Source organism: Leguminivora glycinivorella, chromosome 7 (assembly GCF_023078275.1).
Source record: "Leguminivora glycinivorella isolate SPB_JAAS2020 chromosome 7, LegGlyc_1.1, whole genome shotgun sequence".
Classification (NCBI taxonomy): domain Eukaryota; kingdom Metazoa; phylum Arthropoda; class Insecta; order Lepidoptera; family Tortricidae; genus Leguminivora; species Leguminivora glycinivorella.
In genome coordinates this window covers 17,763,275-17,787,616 of record NC_062977.1, presented here as the reverse complement: position 1 = coordinate 17,787,616, position 24,342 = coordinate 17,763,275, and the positions used below count along the sequence as shown (strand labels likewise).

At 37.9% G+C, this 24,342-nt stretch overlaps 1 protein-coding gene across 2 annotated transcripts in view; it reads right to left on the bottom strand.

Annotated features, from left to right (window-relative positions):
* LOC125227950 (adenosine receptor A2b-like) overlaps nucleotides 1-24,342 on the bottom strand; it is a 202,728-nt gene that overhangs the window by 11,873 nt on the left and 166,513 nt on the right. Inside the window, exon 1 of one of the 2 annotated variants that reach the window (XM_048132360.1) lies at nucleotides 19,622-20,273. The exons of the other annotated variant lie outside the window; for it this stretch is intronic. Within the exon in view, the coding sequence (XP_047988317.1) occupies nucleotides 19,622-19,679 (58 nt within the window). The 5' untranslated portion in view covers nucleotides 19,680-20,273. Of the gene's footprint in view, nucleotides 1-19,621; nucleotides 20,274-24,342 lie in introns of those variants that run through there. 2 annotated transcript variants of the gene reach the window in all.

Below are 24,342 nucleotides of genomic sequence, written 5' to 3'. Positions count from 1 at the left end.
CATTTTAAAATAAATTAATGAAAATGAAATGTTTAATAAATGAAAAAACGCTGACTTGAGAAATCACATAAAGTTTTGAATGACAAAGATTTTTTATCTTTTTCGGATCAAAAGGGAAAAATGGAACCCTTATACAATTGTGTACTTTCTTGCCAATCCGTTTATCTATATGTCAATATTCTTTATTTCGGAAAAACCCTATACTCAAGTGTACTGTACTGTACCGTTCCTTGAAGCTGTAAAAAAGCCTCATTTTTAAGTAGGTAAATACAACATAAGTTAATTGAGTTGAAAAAAATACTACACTCTCAAGGAAGTCAAAATTAATAGGGTACTTCCGGTTGACCTAAACTATGAAATTTGGAAAATAAATCTTATTACACCATACATCAGGCCCCGTAGCCGAATGGCATTTCTCCGACGCCAAACGAAAGCGATACGCCGCTGGCTCTGTCGCGCCAATACGCAAGCGCGATAGAGATATCTACTAGCGCTTCGTTTCGTGAGCGTTTCGTGAGCGATTGTGCCATTCGGCTAGCCACCCAGTACATGATTATTTATATAGTTGTGAGAAAAAAAATAGTAAAATGTACACGTAACCTTCGGTGTTCGAGCCAGACTAGCATTATCCGGTTTTTTCAAGTTAAACATGCATAATGAAAACTTATTCAATACATAAATGTTTACATAATACCGCATTGAGCAACTTTGTAACTGAAATAACCACCATTCATAAAAAATAATGGAATAAATATATTATTATAGTTGTAATATATTGGTAGTAATATATTAATTTAATTGAGTTTTTTATTATGGTTAGTTAATACACAATTTAAGCGTATAGTTCTAATTCGTGGTTCTGAAATAATTCCAATAGTTATATAGTCATAGTTAATTCAAATCATATGATTAAATAACTATGTGACGATAAAGTGCACAAATTGTATTTTGTTCCTTAAGAATAAAATCTAGTTATGTGATTGTAAGACACATACCGGTTATTTACGACTCAAATTATAATCGCTATGTAACATATTTATGAAAAAATATTTTTTTAACCTTATAATAACTAAAATATAATTTCAAGTAATTTCTTAATGTATGCAAAAGTGAAAATACTTATTCCATAAAAATATTGATTTGTTTATGTTCAATAATTGCCGAAATAAACAGTTTTTTGTGTCTCCTGTAAAGTAGGTTAAAAACACATAGCGAAATTTGCACGCGCAGCGACGATATATAAAAGTACAAGTACAGAAGGCTCACTGTCAACAACCTGTCAATGGACTGCATACGACATTGAGTTCTATTGCGCAGCGACAAGGTCGTCAAACTTTATGAGCCGCGAACTCGCGGCCGCTGGAATGTATGGAAGAAATGCGGAGTGAGCCGCCCCTGGTGCTGGTTTCAGCGCTAGTGCGAGCTTCACGCTGCTAGCGGAGCCGGCAATACATATGTGGTTGAAAGGAGCCATTGACCGGTAAGTTCGCTTAGCTAGTCGCTGGCGGCTGAATAGGTTAGGTTAGATATTTCATGAATATGATGATTTGTATTTGAAATGTATATTTACTTAATAGCATGCGTTTTCGTGGTAGTAGCCCGATACGCAATAATACAGTATATGACTTGTGGTTGCTTTGCGGAAGCATACATTTATGTTATTGTAATATGGCCAGACGCTTAATTAACCACTTTGCGGGTCTTCCCTATACGCAGGGGCTATGCTAATATTCTGTCATTCCAATTTAAGTATATGTACTGCCGAAGCAAATACTACTTGCATTATCAAAGCACTTGTTTAGCGATATGTAACAGGCTAATACATATGTTTTATCATATCTTGCTTACCTACTTAAACCCTGCAAAAACAGTTTAAGAATGCTGTTTACATTAATTTAAGAATATCCGGTTCCTGATAGTTCTAGCAGAGAGCTGAGTTGTAAGTTTAACACGTCCTGCGGAGGCTATAGCCGTGACGGCCAAAATCTCTTCAGAGATTATGTTTCGTTGGCTGAATATTCACAATATATTCATAATATTCACACGCCTTACGCAGGCAAATTATGAATACTATGGAATGGCAGATAAAATTTTATAAAAAGGCAAGTTCTATGATCACGCTACATTGCGCAGGCCAGGACGGGCTTGCTATATTATTGGTAATTCATTACACTAGATAGATAGTCTCATAGGCTCCTTTCTTTTATTTCGTCTGCTAGTGTAGCAGTCAAATAACAAAAAATAACAAACAAAGGCCTTGCGCAGGCTTGTTATTTGTTGGGTAAGTAGAAATACTTCCACGTCTTGCGCAGACGGAAGTACGAGTAATTAAGATTAGATACATAGGCTTGGCGGAAACTTTCCTATTTACACGGATTTCCCGCTAACATTTGCCCAGCCTCGCAAATGGTCTCAATGGATATCCCAAGCAACAATGTTATTATAATGATGTCTCTTTACGCCTTGCGCAAGCGGAAATTATTAGCGTAGGTATTCGAATAAAAAACAAATTTCGGGTATTTTCTTTGTAACGGCAAATCTAGGATATGAGCTGATACAAATACTGCATAGTCAACACATCTGCTTGCGCAGCAGAATAATAATAAATTTATTGCACAACAACTTGTGTACTTAAATCAGCAGACAGCTACTTACTATTTATTTATAAATCCTATTTGGATAGAAGCAAAAGATCAATAGTGACTCTCCTGTATGTGGTAATTTACAACAGAGTAGGTACCTACTTTAAATAATAATGGTTATTCTGGTAAATCTCAGACCTCACACTATAGACATAGGGTGAAATACTTAGCCATTTTTTAGACATAGAAAAGCATGTATATCATCACATTACAATTTTATATCACATACGGGGGTTTCACTCAAAATCTTTTACTTTAGCTAGAGTAGCAAACTTCCAGTAAGTCTATTATTATTATTAGTACCGGAATTTTATTCAACGCCTACACTTAGAACGATGCACCAATAGTAGGCACTCTTTAATTAAGAATGAAGAAAATAACATAATAGACCGGACCCCAATAGGGAATCCAATATGACACTAGAACCTTTACAAGTTGATACAACAAGGTTTTAAACGTGTCCTCAAAATTTTGAAAGCAATCACTGTTACACGCCATAGCCTGCATAGTAATAATACTGGGGATATGCACGGAAAATATCAGGTCATAAAAATTTAAGCGTCCCTCACAAAATAGTAATCAAGTATCCTAATAGGATGCACTTTATCCTTGCGCAGGCTTGTGCAAAAAGTTTAATTACTTAGCAACCGTTAAGAACGTAAACTTTGCATCAAACAGACATTGCAAAATATGCTCATTCAGGAATGAGACCGCGACCATTTAACAACTTATAAATTATGACGACAAAGATGCGCCTTTCTTTTTATAACTAACGAACAATTTATGAAATCGTGGTCTAATTTAAACTGTCTCAATTCTCAATGACCTGATCCGTGCTTATGGCGAACCGATTCACTGTAAATAAAGTAAAACAAATGCTCGTCGCTTACTTACCGCGTAATATGAGAATTATATTGTAATGTAAAAATATTTTAGTTAGGTACCTATTAGGAAACAGTAGCGTAGTAATGGTAGCACAAATATCACTAAATATGTAGGTAGGTAGGATGCACTGATAATGATTTTGCCCCTGCACGTGTAAACAATACCTATCAACGGCATCAAATATGTGGTAAATTTATAACTATAGCGATTAACATCGACCACTAGCCATGGGAAGACCTAGCAACAAACCTGTTGAGTGGAGGGACAACCTTTTAAGAGGTCGTAAAACTCATGATGGATACATCTTTCAAAACGTGTCCCGGAAACGCAAAAAGATACGATAATCCGTCGTGCAAGCTCCTATTGTACTTATCGTTGTCAAAAATGTGGAAAATTATGACGATCATGAATTGGGTTTTGTTGCCAGTTCCTTATGCAAAAACGTGGAAAATTATGACTCATGGGGATTGGGGGTCATATTCGTTAGCTCAAGATCCCATGGGGGTCATTACCCTCCTGGAGCATAAGTTGTCCATACAAATGACCCCCCTGGGGCCTGGGCACTGACCACGCCCCCCCCTTCAGGGCAGGAAACCGGATCCGCCCTTGGCTAGTTCACAGATACCGTTAAAATCATCTGGAAAACTCGACTATATTCATGAAGTGCGACTATTATTTGACAAAAGGCAACACCAACAAGGTCAAGAATTGATTGATATTGATTTATTGATAGACGCTAAGTCCCATGGTTGTTGTTCTGTTGTGTTCCTGTCGGTGAGTAAGTCTGCCAGAGCTCAACGAGGGTGCGGTGTGCTGATGACGGGAGGACTTACGGAACTAACTTGTTCCGTCTATTGTCCTTTTAGTCGTCGGCAACCCGAACCCTCCTTAGAACTTGTACACTCCTTTTTGCTGTGTAATTAACACAGCAAAATGGAATGTACAAGTTTCTAATGGGGTGGCAACGCGCATGTGACACTGTTTGAGTTGCAGGCGTCCATAGGTTACGGTGACCGCTTTACATCAGGCGGGCCGTATGCTTGTTTGCCACCGAAAAAAAAAATCAACGTATTGCAGTTTGATTTATTAATTATTAATATAAAATGTAAATAATCTATCACGCCAAACCTCACAGACAGTAAAGGTTCAGATAAAAAGGTAAGCAGGTAAGTCTGTGGCCATGGGAAGCCCATTTATAATAGCAAAAAAAAGTTGTAACTACTTTTACTCTAAGGGTAGGTGGTTAGACATTATAGTTGTAATTGAAGGGTAGATAAGGTAGGAAAAGTGGTTGTTTGACACGCCCGTACAGCTTGGTGCTTGATGACGCATGGTGACAGACACAACTTGCGTGTTAATGAGACACACCTAACTTACTCACGAAAAAGTTATGATACCTAGACTGAAATTCAGTATTCCACAATGCATAGATACACCTTTGGATTTTCAAAATCTAAAATTAGACTTTATAGTCAAACCATCAAAACTTGAAAGAATTGAAATATTTTTTTTAGGTTAAATACTGCTAATTTCAGAATATCATCCGTAAGAGCGGTTTTGCACTGCGTCCAATCCGAATCCGTGTAAACCGGCCAAATGCGTGTCAGGCCACGCTCAATGTAGGGTTCCGTATGTTTCCCAAAAACTACTGAACCTATCAAGTTCAAAACAATTTTCCTAGAAAGTCTTTATAAAGTTCTACTTTTGTGATTTTTTTTCATATTTTTAAACATATGATACAAAAGTTAGAGGGAATATTTTCACTAACAAAAAACGATTGTAGTAAACCTTTATTCATTTTTAAATACATATCCAACAATATCACACGTTGGGTTTGGAATGAAAAAAAACAGTCCCCACTTTACATGTAGGAGGGGTACCCTAACAAAAAATTTTTTCCACTTTTTATTTTACCGCTTTGTCGGCGTGATAAATATACATATTGGTACCAAATTTCAGCTTTCTAGTGCTAACGGTCACTGAGATTATCCGCGGACGGACGGACAGACAGACATGGCGAAACTATAAGGGTTCCTAGTTGACTACGGAACCATAAAAATAAGATTTTTCATAGACGTAGAACTAAGTATTTGTATGTGAGTACTTTGCGTACCTACTCTCCGTCATTCTATCTAGTACGTAAACTGTCATACGAATAGTGCTATGGCTATGTCGGATCTTATTTTCAGGGATTCGGAGCACGAGTAGTGCAAAACCACTCTCAATAAGTCAATATGTCTCCTTACCCTAGATATTTTTACATCAGAATGACTAAATAGTCCCCAATTTAACCAATAAAACTGCAGATCCAACAGCCAACTAGCCTAGTTGGCGAGAATTAACCGAAAATTGTACATTGTGTCATTCTAGGACCACAATGTAATAAGAGCATTAAATTTAAAGTCCGGTCTTGAATCAAATGACAATTTAAAACTAGAGGAAGCGGATTCCGGCAGATGGTAAGCCAAGGGCAAAACTATAAGATTATAGATGACCAAGATCATGCAAGTTAATAGCACTACAACATATGACAGTATACCGTATGCGCGTCTTTAATGAATGATCTAAATAAACTCACGCCACTATTCCCAAAAGAGGTAGGCAGAGCACATGAAACTGTTCGGGTTTCAGTTCCTCCAGGCTTAGCAATTATGGGGCTGAAAGAAACATAAATTGTGATAATGCAGAAAATAGTTGCTAATAATAGCCCATAGTCCCGTCCCACATCACACTTTAAACTATTATCGCTCAGTCTCACACAGAGGATTCATGAGATCATGATTGTCAAAATGGAAGCAATGCGTACAATTTTTTAAAGACTGGATTAAACAGGGGAGCTCTTTAATTAAAGACTTAATCTTCTGCCTTTCGTTATTATTCTGTGACCACATTTAATAATTGTGTTGCCAATGAAGCTCATAATCAGCCGGGCCTTGAGTTCTGTTCTCGTGTAACAATTATTATGTGCGTAACGCTATGCGCTTAAAACTAGATGAGATAGATACTTTACTGGGATAATCATTTTCAGCAATTCAGAATTGAATTAAACTTGTTTTCTGTTTCAAACATATATTTTAAGAAAAATCTTTCACAAGGAAAAATTGCGCAAATAAAATCAACGTTATGTAACTTAAACTTCCAATCTGTTCAGTTTTGGAGTTTATCGGGGTTATGTGATGATAACATATGTACTTAGGTACTAATTTATGACTTCAATACATAAATTAGGACTGTTTACCCAGTGGCGGAGCGTCGATACAACTCGATTCCCAACGGGTTCCCTAAAATTCTCTAGTATCTGTAGAAGTCCATACAAAACAGATGCCAAAAACCCCTCCGGCTTTACCAACGAAAGTTTTCACGCCGCCAATGCTGTTTGCATAATTGATTGTAATTAATAACTGGTACACCACAGTATATTCCCGCTAAGTAGTTATTGTAAGCAGGGCCGGATTAAGGGTAGAGCGAGTGGAGCGGCCGCTCTAGGCGCCACATGGTAAGGGGGCGCCAAAATCGAGAATGTGAAAAAATCCATACAAAGAAATTATACATTGCGTGGGCGTGCACATATCACAAAATGGCGAGAGGAGTCGGGAATGAACCCAGTTATTGAAAATCTAGATTTGTAATTCAGATTAAGTGGAAAGTTGCACCACATTGCCAACATATACCAACACTCATAAGGGTGCTGTTGTTAGGGCGCCGTAAATGGAGGAGTCTCCCTTGACGAACCACATTTTTGTGCGGCCGAACGACAAAGTTACGTCGCTATCCAAATGCAAAAATATGAGTCTATCCGATAGTCCAAAGCGGAGTTCGATCCTCATAAAGTCAAAGGCGCAAATCGTCTCCGAGAGGTGCAACTTTGTGAGTCACAGGAGAAGATGAGCGAACTTCTAAGCACTAAGATCCCGAAGGGGGCTTAGTGGCAAAATACCGAAATGGGCATCCCGACGGTGACGATCGAGTCCGTAGTTAATCTCTTTATTTAGTCTTAGTATTATAAAAATAATAGTTATGGCGAACTATAAGGATTAAGGCCTAAAATTCGGGAACATAGGCGCCCTGTGAAGTCAAAATACCCCAAAATATGCCAACGACGCAGCTCGAGCAGGAGCTCAAAGCTTTAAAGTTCGCAAATTCCTCACTAGCGGGTTGAGTCTTAATAAATTGCGTCAATAGGAAAAAAAATCTTCGCTCGCGCTTATTATTTATATCAGTTTTCTTTTAGTTACTTAGGAAAATTTCCGCGCTCGCGTTTTCATTTCAAGTCTGCTTTCCTGACTTGGCCACTATAGTACTCCATTTTGTTTGTTATTTTATGTAGGTACATGATATCCACGTTCAGCCCCACGTATACTATGTATAACTCCTATTTTTAATTACCTAGCCGGAATTATTGTAAACAAAAGTGTGGCCGGTGCTATAAAAAATTTGCACCATTCGAGCTTTGAGTAATTATTACTTCATTCGAGGTATTAAAATTGCCGATATTTTACAGGTTTAATAAAAATCTTTACATATTCCACTACACAAATAATGACTCTTTTTAAACGAAAATAAATTGAAACACTAAACGTTTTGGTATATTTATTGAAATTAAAAAGCCATTTTTGTCGGGTAGTTTATATATTGCACTGGTATTACTGTGAACTGGAAATGTACCTGGGCGACCAAGTAGCGGGCCGCTAAACATTATTTTTTAGCAACTTTTGAGACTAGGTGGTAGTGATTTTTAATTACTAATGAAAACCGTCTTCTTCCAATGCGATGGTGGTAATAAGGTGGTTATAAATTAAATGATTGGTTTTGTGAGTATCTCATATGACAGGACATCGTCTATTTTGGACCGATTTCTATATTGACTTGCATGCATGGGATCATAACATAATATATACCCTGATCGAGTGCACGGGCCGGCGCTGATTGTAAATGGCGGTTATCGTTGTAAGGCCATAAAACCTACAGTTCATCGTTCCCAATAAGTCAACCGTTCAAAAACATAATACATGCTGCACGCTGATTTAACATTAATGCCGCTATAGAACTGTCCACAAATTAGCGTTATTACAATTTTTTCGCTTATTAGAAACTAATCTAACTTGTTCCGTCTATTGTCCTTTGAGTCGTCGGCAACCCGAACCCTCCTTAGAACTTGTACACTCCTTTTTGCTGTGTACTTAACACAGCAAAAGAGAATGTACAAGTTTCTTATGGGGTGGCAACGCGCTTGTGACACTATTTGTGTTGCATGCGTCCATAGGTTACGGTGACCGCTTTACATCAGGCGGGCCGTATGCTTGTTTGCCACCGACGTAGTATAAAAAAAAATCTCAATAAGTTATATCCCCACCTTATTTAGGGTGTCGTACCTCAAAAGGGAAAAGGAATTCTCTATAGGATCACCTTGTTGTCTGCCCGTCCGTCCGTCTATCTGATATGTTTGCCTTTATCTACCTACCTCTTATGTAGCATCTCTTTGTTTAGGGTTTCGTACCTCATAAGGGAAAAGTAACCTTTATAGAATCACTTGTTGCCCGTCCGTTCGTCTGTCTGCTGCTTTTATTTTCAGAAGTCAAGCATATTCTGGCCCCGTAGCCGAATGGCATTTCTCCGACGCCAAACGAAAGCGATACGCCGCTGGCTCTGTCGCGCCAATACGCAAGCGCGATAGAGATAGATATCTACTAGCGCTTCGTTTCGTGAGCGTTTCGTGAGCGATTGTGCCATTCGGCTAGCCACCCTGGTTTTAATAACATTATGAATTAGATTTGGAATGAATAAAAATACAATATATATTTTTACTCGTAATTCAGAAGTCACAAAACATAGCTAACAATGCCGTGATCACACTGAAAAAATTACTTCCAAGTAACAGACCGATCACCCTCCAGATTTGAGTGTTGATAGGAACCCTGAGCACGCAAGCGGCAGTGGCCATAGTACTACGAACTACGTAAATTCACCGCCAATAATATAGCACAAAAAGGCCGAAAAAATATCTGACACAATCGTATTTATAGAGCCACTAGCTTTTGCCACGCGGTTTCGCTGGCGTTAGAAATAGACAAAAAGTTGCATAATAATTATGTCACTCTCTATCCCTTCTACTATCTCCACTTAAAAATAACGTCATTTCGTCGCTCGGTTTCGACGTGAAAAGCGGACAAACAGAGACATACTCTTTCCCATTTATAATATTAGTTATTATGGATAACAGCGTCGGGTATTTAATAAATAAATAGATAAAAATAAAAATCATTTATTTCAGACACAAGGTCCATAAATGGTAAGCAGCCTTCTTTTTGTACGATATTATTGCCGGTGACTGTAAGCTAATATTCAATCTACATAATACGTTTCAGGCGTTTTATAGGTGTATGGTGCTTGTATGGCCGTTGGTCGGCTATAAATAGTACTACATTTCTATGACAAGGGTCAACGAATCAGGTCGCGAAACGAAGGCTGAATTAAATTAAACCCATGGTGACGTTAACATACGGCTAAAAGAAAGAATGGTGAATACCTGTTGGTGTTGAAACCAACTTTAAAAAGTAATTTTGACAAAATAATGGACAAATTTTGTACTTATAGGCAACAGGTATGATAGGTATGGATGAAATTCAAGAATAAATCTTTATTATGTGCAAAATACAAAATACAAAATACAAAATCATTTATTCAGCAAATAGGCCACGGGGGCACTTTTACATGTCAACATTACAGAGTATTCATTAAAGTTAAACAAATGAAATTAATAGAAATATTAACTAAAAATATTAATCATAAGCAAAGTAGCTATACACTGATATAGAATTAGAGATGTATAAAGTCTCTAAATGTCATATTATTACTAACTATAATCAATACATAAAGAAAGTGCAAACAGATACAAAGATAAAAGAAATCTATAATACTTCAATAGTTGTAAAAGACTGAATATTACAAGTAGTATAGATCATTTATTATTTAAAAGTAAAAACCTTTGTCAAATCTGTTTATTGAAATTTCTAAGATATTTATTATTTATTCATTTATTTAAATTTTATTGCACAATAATATTGTCTTCGGTTACCGCTATAGTTACTCATGAAATAAAACTACGGAACCCGTTGACCACGAATGTTGTTTTTAAGTGTTCGTAACTTCGGAGATGAATGGTAAGGTTTTTAAAAAGCGTATAAACCTCGTTCATAACTGCTGCACAAAATAAAATTAAAACCTCACAATGGTCAAGTGAGGTAAGAATGCAAGAATAAGTATCAACACTGGGTTAAGTACCCATTCTTTAAGGATAAAGCCAAGTCGCCGTCATAACAAGTGATTCTACCGCTGATCCAATCACAAAGCCTGTGTAAGGTAAAGTCAATTCCAATGAACGGGACAAACAAATGCTATTCGTGCCATTATTTGTACATTACCGTTGTGCATAATGGTCATTTACTGGTACTATCGTGCAAATTACTGCCGGCCTGGTCAAAGTGACAATAGTTGACGTTTCATGGCGACGAAACGCAGTCTGGCTCTGTCGCGCAACTATAGAAGAGCGATAATACTGCTACGAAACGCCTACGAAGCGTAAGTCGTTAGCTACTTTGGCTAAATAGGTACCCAGTGCATGCACACACGCAAACTACTTGTCGCTATATAAATTGTAGTGGGCACACGCTAATTATTAAACTCACTGTGGTTCAAGAGCGTAGTTTAGCGACAACAATGTCAAACCATTTGTGTTAGCCTTGAGTGCAAATAAGGAGCGAATTCGATTGTACTTTAACAGCAAGATGTAGTTGTTTAAACCAATATAAAAACTGTTTGATGCTCCAAAGTTTTTTCCGAGATGATTATCGGTATTACATAATGCTTACTGACATTCAAATAGGTAATGATTGGAGTGAAGTATAGGTATAAGGTACGGGGCAAATCTCGACTGGGAGACAATTGTGACTAATCCATTTTTTCCATTATTACACTATGATGTTGATTTCTACATGTATTCACTAAACACGCCTACCATATATAACCGGTGGACACTATTTAATAATGCAAGCATTGTAAAACATGGAAAAAATGGACCAGTTACATTTGACCCCCAGTCGAGATTTGCCCCGCTGTACCTTATGGTTAATTTGCGAAGTTGACATCTTGGGACGACCCCAGTCTGACAAGACGACCATTATGACCAATATGGTACGTTTTCAAGCAGATATATCGACAGAAATACTCGTCCATTTCATCACTTAACACTTTCGCTACCAAGAACCCGACTGTCGGGTACACCGCTCGTAGAAGCGTAGCCGATTACATGGGTTTCCCCGTATGTAGCGAAAATGTCGTAGCGCCGCGTAGAGCCCGGTTTCGAAAGTGTTAAAAACGCGATATATGTCTAGTCATTTATGTACATAACTACATAAACATAATTTTCTTTGAAAAAGGTCTTGCCTTTTGTACATTTCTTATTTTGTGTTAAGTTTAATTAAATATATCGTTACTAGTGCTCGACTGTATAAGACACTGGTGACTAAGTGCTTCATATTATAAAGTCATCTTTCAATAAACACTATCCTGACATCCTGAGGAAATTCAATTGGTTGCATGAGCAGATTCGCACTCAGAAACTCGGGTTTTAAAAAGTGACTCATGTAGTTTCCGAGAGATATGTTCATTGTTCATTATCAAAAAATCGGGAATCCCTGAAAATACTTACAAGTACTCTGTTGATCAGAATCATAATTTCACATAGTAATTAAAGAAGTATAAATAACATAACATGGTCACACTTGTAAACTCGGATTTTAAGGATTTTAAGAATCATTGACACCATTTTTTGTAACACAAATTATTCTTAGAACAAATTAAATTATTCTCATTTGAAAATATTTTAATTTGTTAACGGAGTACGCTGGTTCGATTCCAGCTCGGAACACTTGGAGGCCTTGGTCACTTTTTCTTTGTATATGACATTTATTTAATGTTTACACAAATTATTGTTTATTTACCTATCACTTTTGTCAATTATCTGATGCGAGTAGCAAGTGTAGGAACCCTTTGGTTTTAGGAGAAGACTGACAGATAAGTATTCGGCGTAGTGTATTTTTTTTTACATAACTTGGATATGGTGACAATTGTCGTCCTCCTATTTATGACCTTAATTATATTGAAACTGTCACCGTAACAAAGCTCTTTCTAATAACTTTATAGATTACTAGCATTTTCCCGTGGCTTCGCTCTCGTTAGAAAGAGATAAAAAGAAGCCTATGTCACTCTCCATCCCTTCAACTATCTCCACTTAAAAAAATCACGTCACGTCAATTCGTCGTTCCATTTTGCCGTGAAAGACGGACAAATAAACAGAAACACAGACACTTTCCTATTTATAATATCAGTATGGATGTTCGTTAGTATAAGAGACGTAGAATGTATGGGGCCCTATGCATTATGCGAATTTTCTCTTTCCGTACAAAATAGTACATTACGATACAAGTGCGTAAAAAAGGAAGTTCGAAACGAGTGGCGATAAATTAACGACCGAAGGGAGTGTTTTAAATCGACACGAGTTACGAATTTTCTTTTCGCACGTGTATCGTACGACGTTTTCAGTACATATGGCCATCCGAAGTTTCGACCTGACATATAATGAACCACTTCTCGCACTAGTGCGTGAAAAAATCACCATTTGTACTGAAAATTACTGTTATGCTTTATATGTCCAGCACGGGAAGCATGGTCGCGCGATAGACGATAAAATAGCAGGTCGTCCCTATCGCACTATTTGTAAGTGCGATAGGGACGGCCTGATATTTTATCGTCTATCGCGCGACCATGCTTCCCGTGCAGGACTTCTTAATTTTATTATCGAAGCATTCAAAACGCTGACCCCGACGCGTACTTCCCCGATAAGGTACCTTCGGGGCTGACCTTTCCTTACGAATAAATTAATGGTCTACGTCACACTGGATAACCCTGACTTATTTTAAGTTCACCAAATTGCAAAAAGGGCAACACCCCAAGATAATGAAAGTTATATTATATCCAGCGAGTATTTTTAGTGCAGCGTACCTAAACCGTAACATTTAACCAAGAACATTTTAATATATTTTATATGTTTGTATTATTTGTTTCAATTATTTCTAATTAATATGCTTTATTTATATGTATATAAGTGTAATAATTTCAAATACGATTTATATTGCTTGTGAATTAAATAAATGAAATGAAATGAAATACTGGACTGACAAAGCCCATACAAAAAAGCGTACCCCTGAAATGTATGGGGCTTTTAGGCTTAAAAGTAGATGGCGCTGTTTCGCAGCCTGAAAGTGGCCAAAATCATATTTTTCCCAAATATTTTTGCGTGTTTTTATTTTTCAAAAAGAACAAATGACACATTTCTTTATTTTAATATCATGATTTCACGTCAATACACATTTTGAAAAAAATTGTGGACATCATCAGTGTAGTTATGATAGTATTTAATAGGTGGCGCTAAAAAATCGAGGTACGATTCTTAGTATTAAGTATGTCAATCCTATATAAAATAATCCTTGATATAACGGAGCACGAAACTAATAAAAAAAATATAGTCCAGAAAACATACTGAGGTGCCTTTAACACAACTGTTTTTTTTTCTGATTCGAACTACAATAACGTGTAGTCTTCGATACATAGCTATCATTTGTATAATCACTTAGCCAGCCAACCGGTTTCAATAAAGCGTCGTGTCAACAAATTTAATGTTGTATGAGTGCGGCATCATCCAAATTTAATCATTGTTCATATTGAAGGATGTAGAACTATGTCATAGTGACGTTATAAATCAGATTGTAAGAAATCTCTTACTGCTTGTCATTTTGACATGGTTGTAGAGTGGCCTAGGGTTCCAATTGGTTGACTGTACCTAATTAGCTAATAGGCTACTTGCCTCCTAGTCAAATCAGCTTCTTTTTAAGAACGATCAAAACGAATTTGAACCAATTGCTAATATGGAATTTATATTAAATCGAATTCAGTGACGTCATAGTCAACTCAGTTACTTTATATCTTTCTACCTGACTTATCAAATAGAAATTGGATTTAAAAATAACTTCTGTCCATGTTTTTCTTATAATTATCTGATGCTTTATTTCGTGCAATTTATAAAATATTTTATTTTAACTACAGTCAAGTTCCCTATTACCATTACTTATTTAAGACAAAAACTAAATAAGGTATAGCGGGGCAAATCTCGACTGGGGGCAAATGTAACTGGTCCATTTTTTCCATGTTTTACAATGTTTGCTTTATTCAGTAGAGTGTCCACCGATTATATAGTGTTCAGTGGATACATGTAGAACTCAACATCATAGTGTAATAATGGAAAAAAATAATTAGTTATAATTGCTCCCCAGTCGAGATTTGCCCCGCTGTAGCTTAAAATTATACCTTTCATCATAGGTACCTAAATTTATCTTTTTGGAATAGGTAAAGGTCCAACGATTTTAAAGATTGTACAAGGAAAATGAGATTAAAACATACTCGCGTATGTACCTGAGACAAGGAAAACAGTAGTTTTAATGAAATCACTACAAAAAGGTATCTCTGCGGCTTGGCGGTCTTTAATAAATATTTTCCCGTTCTACTGACGCAAAATGACAAACTGACCGGGAAATGCTGCCATTCTCACTGTATACATACATAGTAAGTAAGCGTATGACTGTCCAACGTGCACGCAACTGTGCAGTACACTTCATACAGAGGTTTTCCCAGTAATACAATGCGTTCAACTTGTGACTAATCTGTTATCTCTCAGTTTTTAACCCCCGACGCAAAAACGACGGGGTGTTATAAGTTTGACGTGTCTGTCTGTCTGTCCGTCTGTCTGTCTGTCTGTCTGTCTGTTTGTCTGTCTGTGTGTGTGTCTGTCTGTGGCATCGTAGCTCCCGAACGGATGAACCGATTTAGATTTAGTTTTTTTTGTCTGAAAGCTGAGTTAGTCGGGAGTGTTCTTAGCCATGTTTCATGAAAATCGGTCCACTATGTCGCAGTCGGGGGTTTTTTCAAAATTTTAATTTTGTGGTTAGGTTAGGTTATATAGTAACAATATAAAACGGCCCCTACGTATTGTTGGCAAACCGGGATAAAAAAAATCTGGTGGCTAATTGTGTTTTTTTATACCACGTCGGTGGCAAACAGGTATACGGTCCGCCTGATGGAAAGCGGTCACCGTGACCTACGGACGCCCGCAACTCAAGGGGTGTCACGTGCGTCTTTTAAAATATATCTAAATTAAACCGACCATACGTTTTAGATCCAAATTAGCCGTTTACATTAAAACTTTAGTGACCAGACGCAATTAACCCTATTGACCTTAGTGCTTTACTCTCCGCATTGTTAGATCGACACATGTTGTAATGTGTAATTCACGATTTTTGATTTTTGACCTAATTTTAAATAAGGAACACTTTGAATTCCACATGTCCGAATACGAAACGTATCTTGACATGTTTACTCTTCTACAAGTGCACTGATAAGTGATAACATGCCTGAAACCGCTATCAAACGAAGTCACAGACCATATTCTAGTAAACAATAAACTTCGATTTCATCAATTCTTATCTAAAAAGTGATAAACAATAGTTGGAACCACAATACTGCGCAGAATGCGCATACGCATACTATTGTCCTTTTATACAAAAAAAACACAAAGCAGTAACGGTAAAAGGCACTTTTATTGAACAAAATACAAAATTTTTGGGTCCCATCGTAATCACATGTCATTATTCATTCATTACATTTGAACGGATGTTTCAACGAGATCAAACAAATGAGAGCATACATTTTCGCATAATATATTGAGTTTTGTGCCGACGTGACAATAGTATCTAAAGTACCAGTAAAGTGCTAAGTCGGTCAGATTAAAAGGTTAACATTTCGTGCTGAACCTTCATAAAAAAGTTGTAAAACACATAGGTGTGTGGGGAAAATCGATAAAAGGTACGTCTGCCTTTAAAACAATAACGCGTACATGAGCTAGGGCCCCCATGACACTAGATACCAGTCGAGGCAATTATCACAATTAGTCTTATTTCTACTTATTTTAATACAAATAATAATATTTACTCAGTGAAAAACATAGTTGCATTGTGGATTTGAATCCAGTGTGTTTTGGATGTTTATAATAAAAATGTGTGTACAGAGTGGTTGAGCATCAATTGGTCTTGAAATGTAGTAGGTACAAACAATTTCATAGTATGTGTTGATGCTGTAAATCTTCATACACGAATGAAAAAATGTTACAAGAGATTTAAGTACCTGTCACCACAATATACCATACTACAGTCTCTCGGTTTTAAACAACGATCGACTAAACGTCGTAAAATATCAAACATCGTATGTAACACGGCTCAATTGACCAAGTCTAATAAACGTAAAAAAATCCTAAGTTATGAGCAATTTCAAAAATGTTATTGCGGTCTTTGTCGCTTTATTTAATACATAACTATATCTTCGAAAAATAATATTTCTAACAAAACAATCAACATAATTAGATGACTTGATTCTACGTAAACTAAGAAACAGCCTTCTAAACATTTATTATTTTGCACAAATGTTGAATATGGTAAAAATGTGACATTTAAACATTTTACGTTTGAAGGAAGGATTGGTAGTATTTAAGTGCCATGAAGTAAGTACAAAAAGTTAAATACACTAAACTTATAAGTATGTATCTTTGACTGCACTTGCCTAAATGCTCTTGCCTGTAGGTACAAACATTAGGCATGTAGGTACATACTAGGGATAGGCATATAAGTAAGGCATTTGATTTAAGATAAATTTTTTTTGGCTTTGCGCACATGTATAAGATTTATCAAATAGACAAGTAACAAATTCGTGATATGTAAGTAATATCAGATCTTTGAAATTAATAAGCAACAAACACAGCACATATTAAAGCTAAAATAGTAAATGCCGGTACGTTTCGAGCAGCTGAATTAGGTTTTATTGATTTCTCTGCGTAAGTCTGTAGAAGTCCACATGGCACTTCATGCTTCATTCTAGAATTAGGCGTTTTCCTCACAACGTAACACTGCATTCCGGGAGTGACTCGGATCGGTGATCCCTTGACGTCCACAGCGTTGACGGCCGTAATGTTGGTGGTGGTGACGGTCACGGATGACGTCACAGTCCCACCGGCGGCTGGAGCCACATTAGTCACGTTGCCAGCCTCTGGTGCTGCTCCGGTCGAGACCAGAGTGCCGTTGGACGACAATACGTACGTATCCTGAGGAGTGTTATTAATGACGGTCGTATTTGTAACGGTAGTTGTAATAGTTTGGTTCTGCGAATTCTGCGGCTGTTGCTGTTTAGCCTGTTCGGCGTAAATAAAGCTACTTATCAGCTGACAGTCTATCTTAGTTTCATCGATGTCTCCGTTATCTTTCTTGATACCAAATAAGCATACTTCGCCGGGTTGTGCTCTGTAATTTTGGTAGTTGTTGTTGTTGTTGTTTGAGGATGAATGATGGCCTATGCCGTAGCCGGCAGCGCCACCAGCGAGGGCTCCAAGGTTGAACAATGCCAGACCAGTCAATAAAGAACTGTATTTGCTGCCAGAATCCTTATACTGGTAAACGTAAGTAGGGGGAGTTCCACGATACACGGGGTAGCTTATCGGTGGGCCGCCATGAGGCGAAGCGTAGTGTATTTGCTGCGGAGGATTGTAATGGTAGTGGTGATGAACGTTTGTAGTGCCACCGCTTGAACCGCCTCTGTTATTGTACCCGTGATTATTCGAGCCAGACAGGCCTGAACCAGAGTTGGGATAAGTGTGACCACCCGAGTTACCGCTTGGGTATTTATTTCCTCCGCTACTGGGGTAAGTGTGGCTTCCACCGCTACTGGGATAAGAGTGACTTCCTCCGCTACTGGGGTAAGAGTGACTTCCTCCGCCGCCGGGGTAGCCGTGACTCCCACCGCCACTTAATCCACCTGAAGACGGGTAGGTATGCCGTCCCCCACCACCTCCGGAGAGACCACCAGAACTGGGATAGGAATGTCTTCCGCCGCCTCCAAACCCGCCCGATCTGCTACCTCCTCCGCTGCCAAATCTTCCAGCTTGTATAAACTCTACATTATATAACACTAACACCGCACACAGAAACACAATTGAGTAACGAAACATGGCGTTATACGTTTTATTATTGCACAATGACACAAGTCCGCCTGCGCTCTAGCGCACCGCACTGAAGTTAGGAGCTGACTGGCGGCTGCACAAATAAACGCTCACTCGGTCGTGACGTGACACTCGCGCCTGCTGACTGAGGTATTGCGTGTTGCCACTCGGCAGATTACAAATACCCCAGGCCCCGTAGCCGAACGACATATCTGCGACGCGAAATGAAAACGAAACGCCGCGAAGGTAGTCTGGCTCTGTCGCGCCAATAAGCAAGAGCGATAGAGATAAATAGCTACTAAAGAGATATATTATCGTATGTGTTTGTGCATTCGGCTACGCACATAGTTGAGCGTACATAGGTACGCTCAACTATGTGCGTAGCCGTCAAACAAGTTTGTCAGTAAATAAGGACAAAGAAAACTATGTATAGGTATCCTTTTCTCTAGCACCCCCAAAGAAATAATGCATATAGTTTTCTTTGTTCTTATTTACTGACAGACTTGTTTGTCAGAGTTAAAATACAGTTGCTAGTTACCTTAGCCTTTATACACAACAACTTGAACGCAAAATTAGTAGACGGTACGTTCACTATTTCCAGTTAATAATGGTAAATCTTAAGTAATTACTTGAGTTACAAATTTATGAATCAGTAGTCGATTGTGAATATTTTAGATTATTATTTTTTAATTGAGTAGGTTATTTCATTTTGTACATAAATAGCATATTTGTCACAATTACCAGTCAGTTCGATACACTCCTTTGTCTGAAAATATAAAATGATTAACTTGAAATCCAGTTAGCTAAGATACTTAGTCTAGTAAGTAGTTGGTAGGGTTATCATTTCATTTTGGCTATTATTTATCGCCTTTAATTGACTCTCAAGCAAAGACTAACATTAGAGTTGCAAATTACCATCGCTGCGTAATAATGTTCAAATTACCCATAGTTGCAGGGATATTCAACAACTGGCAACACCTGGCGGTGTTTACCTGCGCCATCTCGACCGTTCGCGAAAGTATACAAATACACACACAGACACGTTTGAAACGCAAGATGCAACAGTTGCCTTGCACTGGGCGGGTTTATGAATGGGGACAGGATGGCAGCGAATTCCACGATTTTAGAGTACATAACATAGTGTTTTCGTTTTTTCTCGCACTGGTGCTCAATACGACGTACGGTTATTGTTGTTAACTTTTTGAAAGGGTATTTTATACAGCAACACTCTTTGATCAACGATTTTTATTCTTTTGCAATAAGGTTTATGATATGCGAGTTAAAACTGTTATTTGAACAACGAGAACGAATGAGCTGTCACTGCTATGCTATGAATCATCAAAGTGAGGCCAAGTCATGAAAAAACAAATGATTATCAATGAGAAAGGACCTACTATAACTATGTCATCATTCTCGCAGCCATAACGCTTTGCTAGTGAAGATTGTTAGGAGTAAAATATGGGTGGTTTTTCATCTCACCAATTTTTTTAAACCATATGGTAGCAAACAAGCATACAGCCCCTTGATGGTAAGCAATCACCGTAACCTATGAACGCTTGCAACTCCAGATCACTTGCGCGTCGCCGACCCTTTAGAAATCTACACTCCTTTTTTTTCCGTAGTCACTTTTTAAAAACTCCATACTGTAAACTTCCGGGAAAACCTCTGCAGGGAGCTCATTCCTCAGCCGGAGTGGTCGTGGGAGGAAATTCCTCTTAATTCGTTTTCACATTATTCGATCCGATATCGGATGTCGGAAGGGTTTCAAAGGCAAAAATCGAATATAGAATGGCGGCTTAAATGTATGGGATATCGGTCCTACATCCGATATCGGAACGGAAATGAATAAGTTCATTAGGTCTTTCAAAAATTCCAACAGAAATTTTGAAAGAGGCCATATAATAAAAAATAATAAATGGTGTCTTAGAAAAATTGACTATGGGTCAGTAGTATATTTGGTAAATCATCTGTTTTTATATAGGTTTTTTATTTAATTAGGGTTTTTTATGCCATAAGAGGCAAACGAGCAGACATGTCGTCGGATGGTAAGCGATCACTGTCGCCCATGGACACCCGAAACACCAGAAGGGTTAAGGGCGTGTTGCCGGCATTTAAGATGGGTGTACGATCTTTTCTTGAACGTTTGATGTCGTATTGGTTCAGAAATAGCACAGGTTAGTTCATTCCACAGTTCAGCCGTGTCAGGCAGAAAGTTTTTGGAACAACGTAGAGTCTAAAATAAAAAAAAAACATTTTGTATGGAGGGTCCAAATTTACAAAGTGCGGTAGCGACCTCTAAAATGTATTTCAAAATTCTGGATAAAAATTACATTGGTTTTTTAGGGGTAGATTTTACATTAAGCGGGTGTCCCGTAGAAAAATATAACATCGACGAAATAAGGACCACCCTAACGTAGACCTACTATTGAGCACTGCCAGCCATGTACCTAAGGGCCGGTTGTATCAAACCGTCTGTCACCGTTAAAGCATTCGTTAAATTTTATTGTATGGGAAGTTACATACGTCTGCTGCGTGACGATGATGTGTCTGTCAAATTTGGTTGATGCAACCTACCCTAAGTGATGGAGATGGAAAAGTTGTTGCGTAGGGCGATGGCAGAAAGAAGCGGCAGGGACTAATCCACTACAGTAGTGGATTAGTTACTTCGCATGACTTACACTGATAAGGGAAACTTAAAAAAATACAGGCATTGAAAAAAGAGGACAAATGTTATCTTTATCAACACGATCTTGAACTCATTTTAACGAAAAACGTATTAATATCTTACATTAAGTTATTTTGCGTCAATGTAGTCGTTACAAAAAAAAAGTGATTGAATAATCGACTAGTTTATTCCACATATCGTCACTACTTTTAAAAAATCTCGTATCTCACGCTGTTCCTCAAAGTTAAAACGCAGTAAGTCTATACATGCATTCCATACATACTTACTACAATTTTCTTTTCATTGACAGACGAAGATACAAGTTTTTTTAAAGTAGTGACGATATACTATTTATAAAGTTTTGCTAAACATATTTAATAATCCTGTTGTGTATTGTTTGCGTGGTGAGGTACTTTGAGTTTTAGTAGGTTCTTATCTTATAATGTTTAAACCAAACGGTTTAAACCGGACTCTGAATATATGTATGTTTATTGAATATGACTAAACGGTAACTTTACCAATGAAGAGGTGGTCGAAAAATAAAGTTAATAGCTTTTGTTTTTCTTATTTATCTGACTACAATTCTAACGTCCTTAAGGCCAACTTGCACCAGCACCAACCACTTGACTCAGGGTTAGTGGGCTATCTGTCAAATTCCATATAAAATGGTTAGTTAACCCTCGGGTTAACCCTCCATTTTCGTTGGTGCAAGTGGCCCTTAGGTGAAATATGCAAATTAAATAATTAACAAGTTAATTTTCATATGAACTAACTACAACACTGTTTAGTATCATATAAATGATTGTATCAAAATCTGCTAAGACTGGGATACTGATGGTTACCGCTTGAAGAATCACGAATAAAGCTGTTTGCACTGCCATCGCCATTTCCTCTAGGTATCAACGTTGCTTCTGTATTCGTCCTTTCTATATTGAAGTCAGATTTCGGTTTTATGTAAGACGCGTAAATCTCTAAAACGGCACACGGAATTTCTGCCCACCATGACGAACCGGAAGGGAAGCCTGACACCACTGCGAATCGCTCAGGCGCACATTGATAATAGACTCCAACGCAGATTTAATGGTATCATCCAATTTTAGAACATCATCCTCGTACAGCCAGGTAGGAGAAGTCCTTAGGATGTACAACATGCGTGGCATTCCTAAGCATCCGCAACAGGACAAGCGCTACATGCGCATTTCTGTAAACGCTCCTGAGCCCCAACAAAAGCCAATCTTTTCTCCTCAAGAGCACAGCTAATCCCTTCCGGAAAAATGGGTGCACCCAGCAAGCACAAGGATGACCTATCATTCTTTACCACAACTAAACAGACATTTACTAGCATTTCATTTCTTTAAGATGTTACTATCTTCATTCCAGATCATTCTTTTGACATAGCATTTCATTTCTGATGTTACTTCGATCGGACTTCCTTTAACGTCTATTGCTCGCAGGATCGATGTATTCCTTGTTGTTTCTGTCACAGATGGTGATAACGGCTCGACAGTCGTATTTGAAAAGTTAGATGTTGGTGGTACCAGAGTATTGTTACTATTAATAATTGACATGTTACCCGCTGACATCGTACTTTCACTTGAAAGTCCTGAAACCGAAACTCCGCCATTCTCATGGTTTGAAACATTAAACGTCGACAACTTGTACATATACATAATCATTTCCTCAGCTTTAGTTGTGTTGTCAAAAGTAGTGTTAGTTCCGGTAGTCGTGTTTATTGTATTTAATTTCTTAATATGTTCAGCGAAAACAATTCCACTTATCGCCTCCCGACAGTATATTTTAGTTTCTTCAAAATCTCCGTTATTTTTCTGGATACCAAAGGTACACTCTTCGCTCGGTAGTAAATAGGTGTTCGAGGGTAATAATGCAACACTGGAAACATTGCATATTGCATATAAATTAACTCCTTGGTCGAACAATGCCAATCCACATAACAAGGAACTGTATTTACTACCAGAGTCTTTGTATTTATATACAGCGAATGGTAAAGTACCACGGTAAACAGGATAGTTTATTTGTAACCCGGTTCGAGGCGATGCGTAAAGAATTTGTTGCGGAGGATAGTAACAATAGTTAGACCACGTCCCACAGCCCCGATTTGCTGTTTGTTGGTACCAATCACATATTTGCTTGCGGTTGTTGTACCTTGCGGGGCAGGGCCGACGTCTTCTACCACGTCGTTCGGGGCGCCTTCCTCGATGTATACAGTCATATGGGCTATATCTAGTAAATATATCTCGTTCAGAAGAACTACCCCAACTCCATAGATAGTTGTGCTCAGTGCCATCTCCACTCCTATTAAACGATGGACGTAAAGTTGTACGTTCCGCGTAAAGTTCAGAAATATTTTTAAAAGATTTGTCAGCGTACGCCTGTAATAACCCACAAGGGACTTTTTTCGTTATCGTAGAATATAAATTTTTCCTTTCAACGTAACATTCCATTCCGGGCTTTAATTCGATTGGAGGTCCTTTAACGTCAAATGCGTTGGCGATCGTTGTATTGGTGAGTGTGATATTCATGGATGACATTATAGTTTCACCGGCAGCTGGAGCTCCATTAGTTATATTTTCATCAGCCGATGATACCTGTAGCGGCATCAGAGTACCGTTTGGAGGCATTATGTGAGGAGAAATGTGCAACCTATCTTGAAATGACGTATTGGTCACAGCAGCAGAGTTGTGTATCTGATAATTCTGTTGTTGTTGTTTACCGAGTTCAGCCCTCATAAAGCTACTTATAAACTTACAGTCTATCCTGATTCTTTCACTGTCACCATTAACTTCCTGGATACTGAAGAAGCAAATTTCGTCAGGTTCGGCTTCGTAGTTAATATACTGTTTGTTGTCTACATATCCACTCGTTAAGGCTCCAAGGTTAAACAATCCTAGCCCAGCTAACAATATACCGTATCTGGTACCTGAAGACCTGAATTTGTATACGTATGTAGGTAATGTTCCGCGATACACTGGGTATGTCAT